Source organism: Apaloderma vittatum, unplaced genomic scaffold (genome assembly GCF_000703405.1).
Source record: "Apaloderma vittatum isolate BGI_N311 unplaced genomic scaffold, ASM70340v1 scaffold28758, whole genome shotgun sequence".
Classification (NCBI taxonomy): domain Eukaryota; kingdom Metazoa; phylum Chordata; class Aves; order Trogoniformes; family Trogonidae; genus Apaloderma; species Apaloderma vittatum.
This window is the reverse complement of record NW_009730624.1, coordinates 5,123-5,424: the sequence shown is the minus strand read 5'-3', so window position 1 is coordinate 5,424 and position 302 is coordinate 5,123. Positions and strand designations below refer to the sequence as shown.

The following is a 302-nucleotide window of genomic DNA, read 5'->3' as shown; positions in this document are numbered from 1 at the left end:
TGCGGCTGGTGCACGAGGACCCAGTTCTCTTTGTCACCGCTGTAAGGATCATCGAGCGGGAGGAGAAAATCGACGATACTCTGCTCCTGGAGGCCACTTTCCTGCCCCCCGGCCGCCCAAAGGGCTGGAGGCAGAAGTTTTACCACGTTCTCCGGGAGACCATCAGAGGAGCTGGGCCAGGGCTGGCCAAGCACCTGGCGGCGCTGCAGAAGGACATCGTGGCTGAGCTGCGCGTGGTGAAGGACCTGATGGTCCAGTGCGTCCCGGCTCACTACGACATCCTCGGCGTCTGCACGGCCACC

The 302-nt window shown here is 63.2% G+C and overlaps 1 protein-coding gene across 1 annotated transcript in view; it reads left to right on the top strand.

Moving 5' to 3' along the window:
• The window catches only part of LOC104278031 (exocyst complex component 3-like protein), a gene marked incomplete at its 5' end in the record, with an annotated part of 4,605 nt that overhangs the window by 225 nt on the left and 4,078 nt on the right, over positions 1-302 (top strand). Inside the window, 1 exon segment of the mRNA XM_009874876.1 lies at positions 1-296. Within this exon segment, the coding sequence (XP_009873178.1) occupies positions 1-296 (296 nt within the window).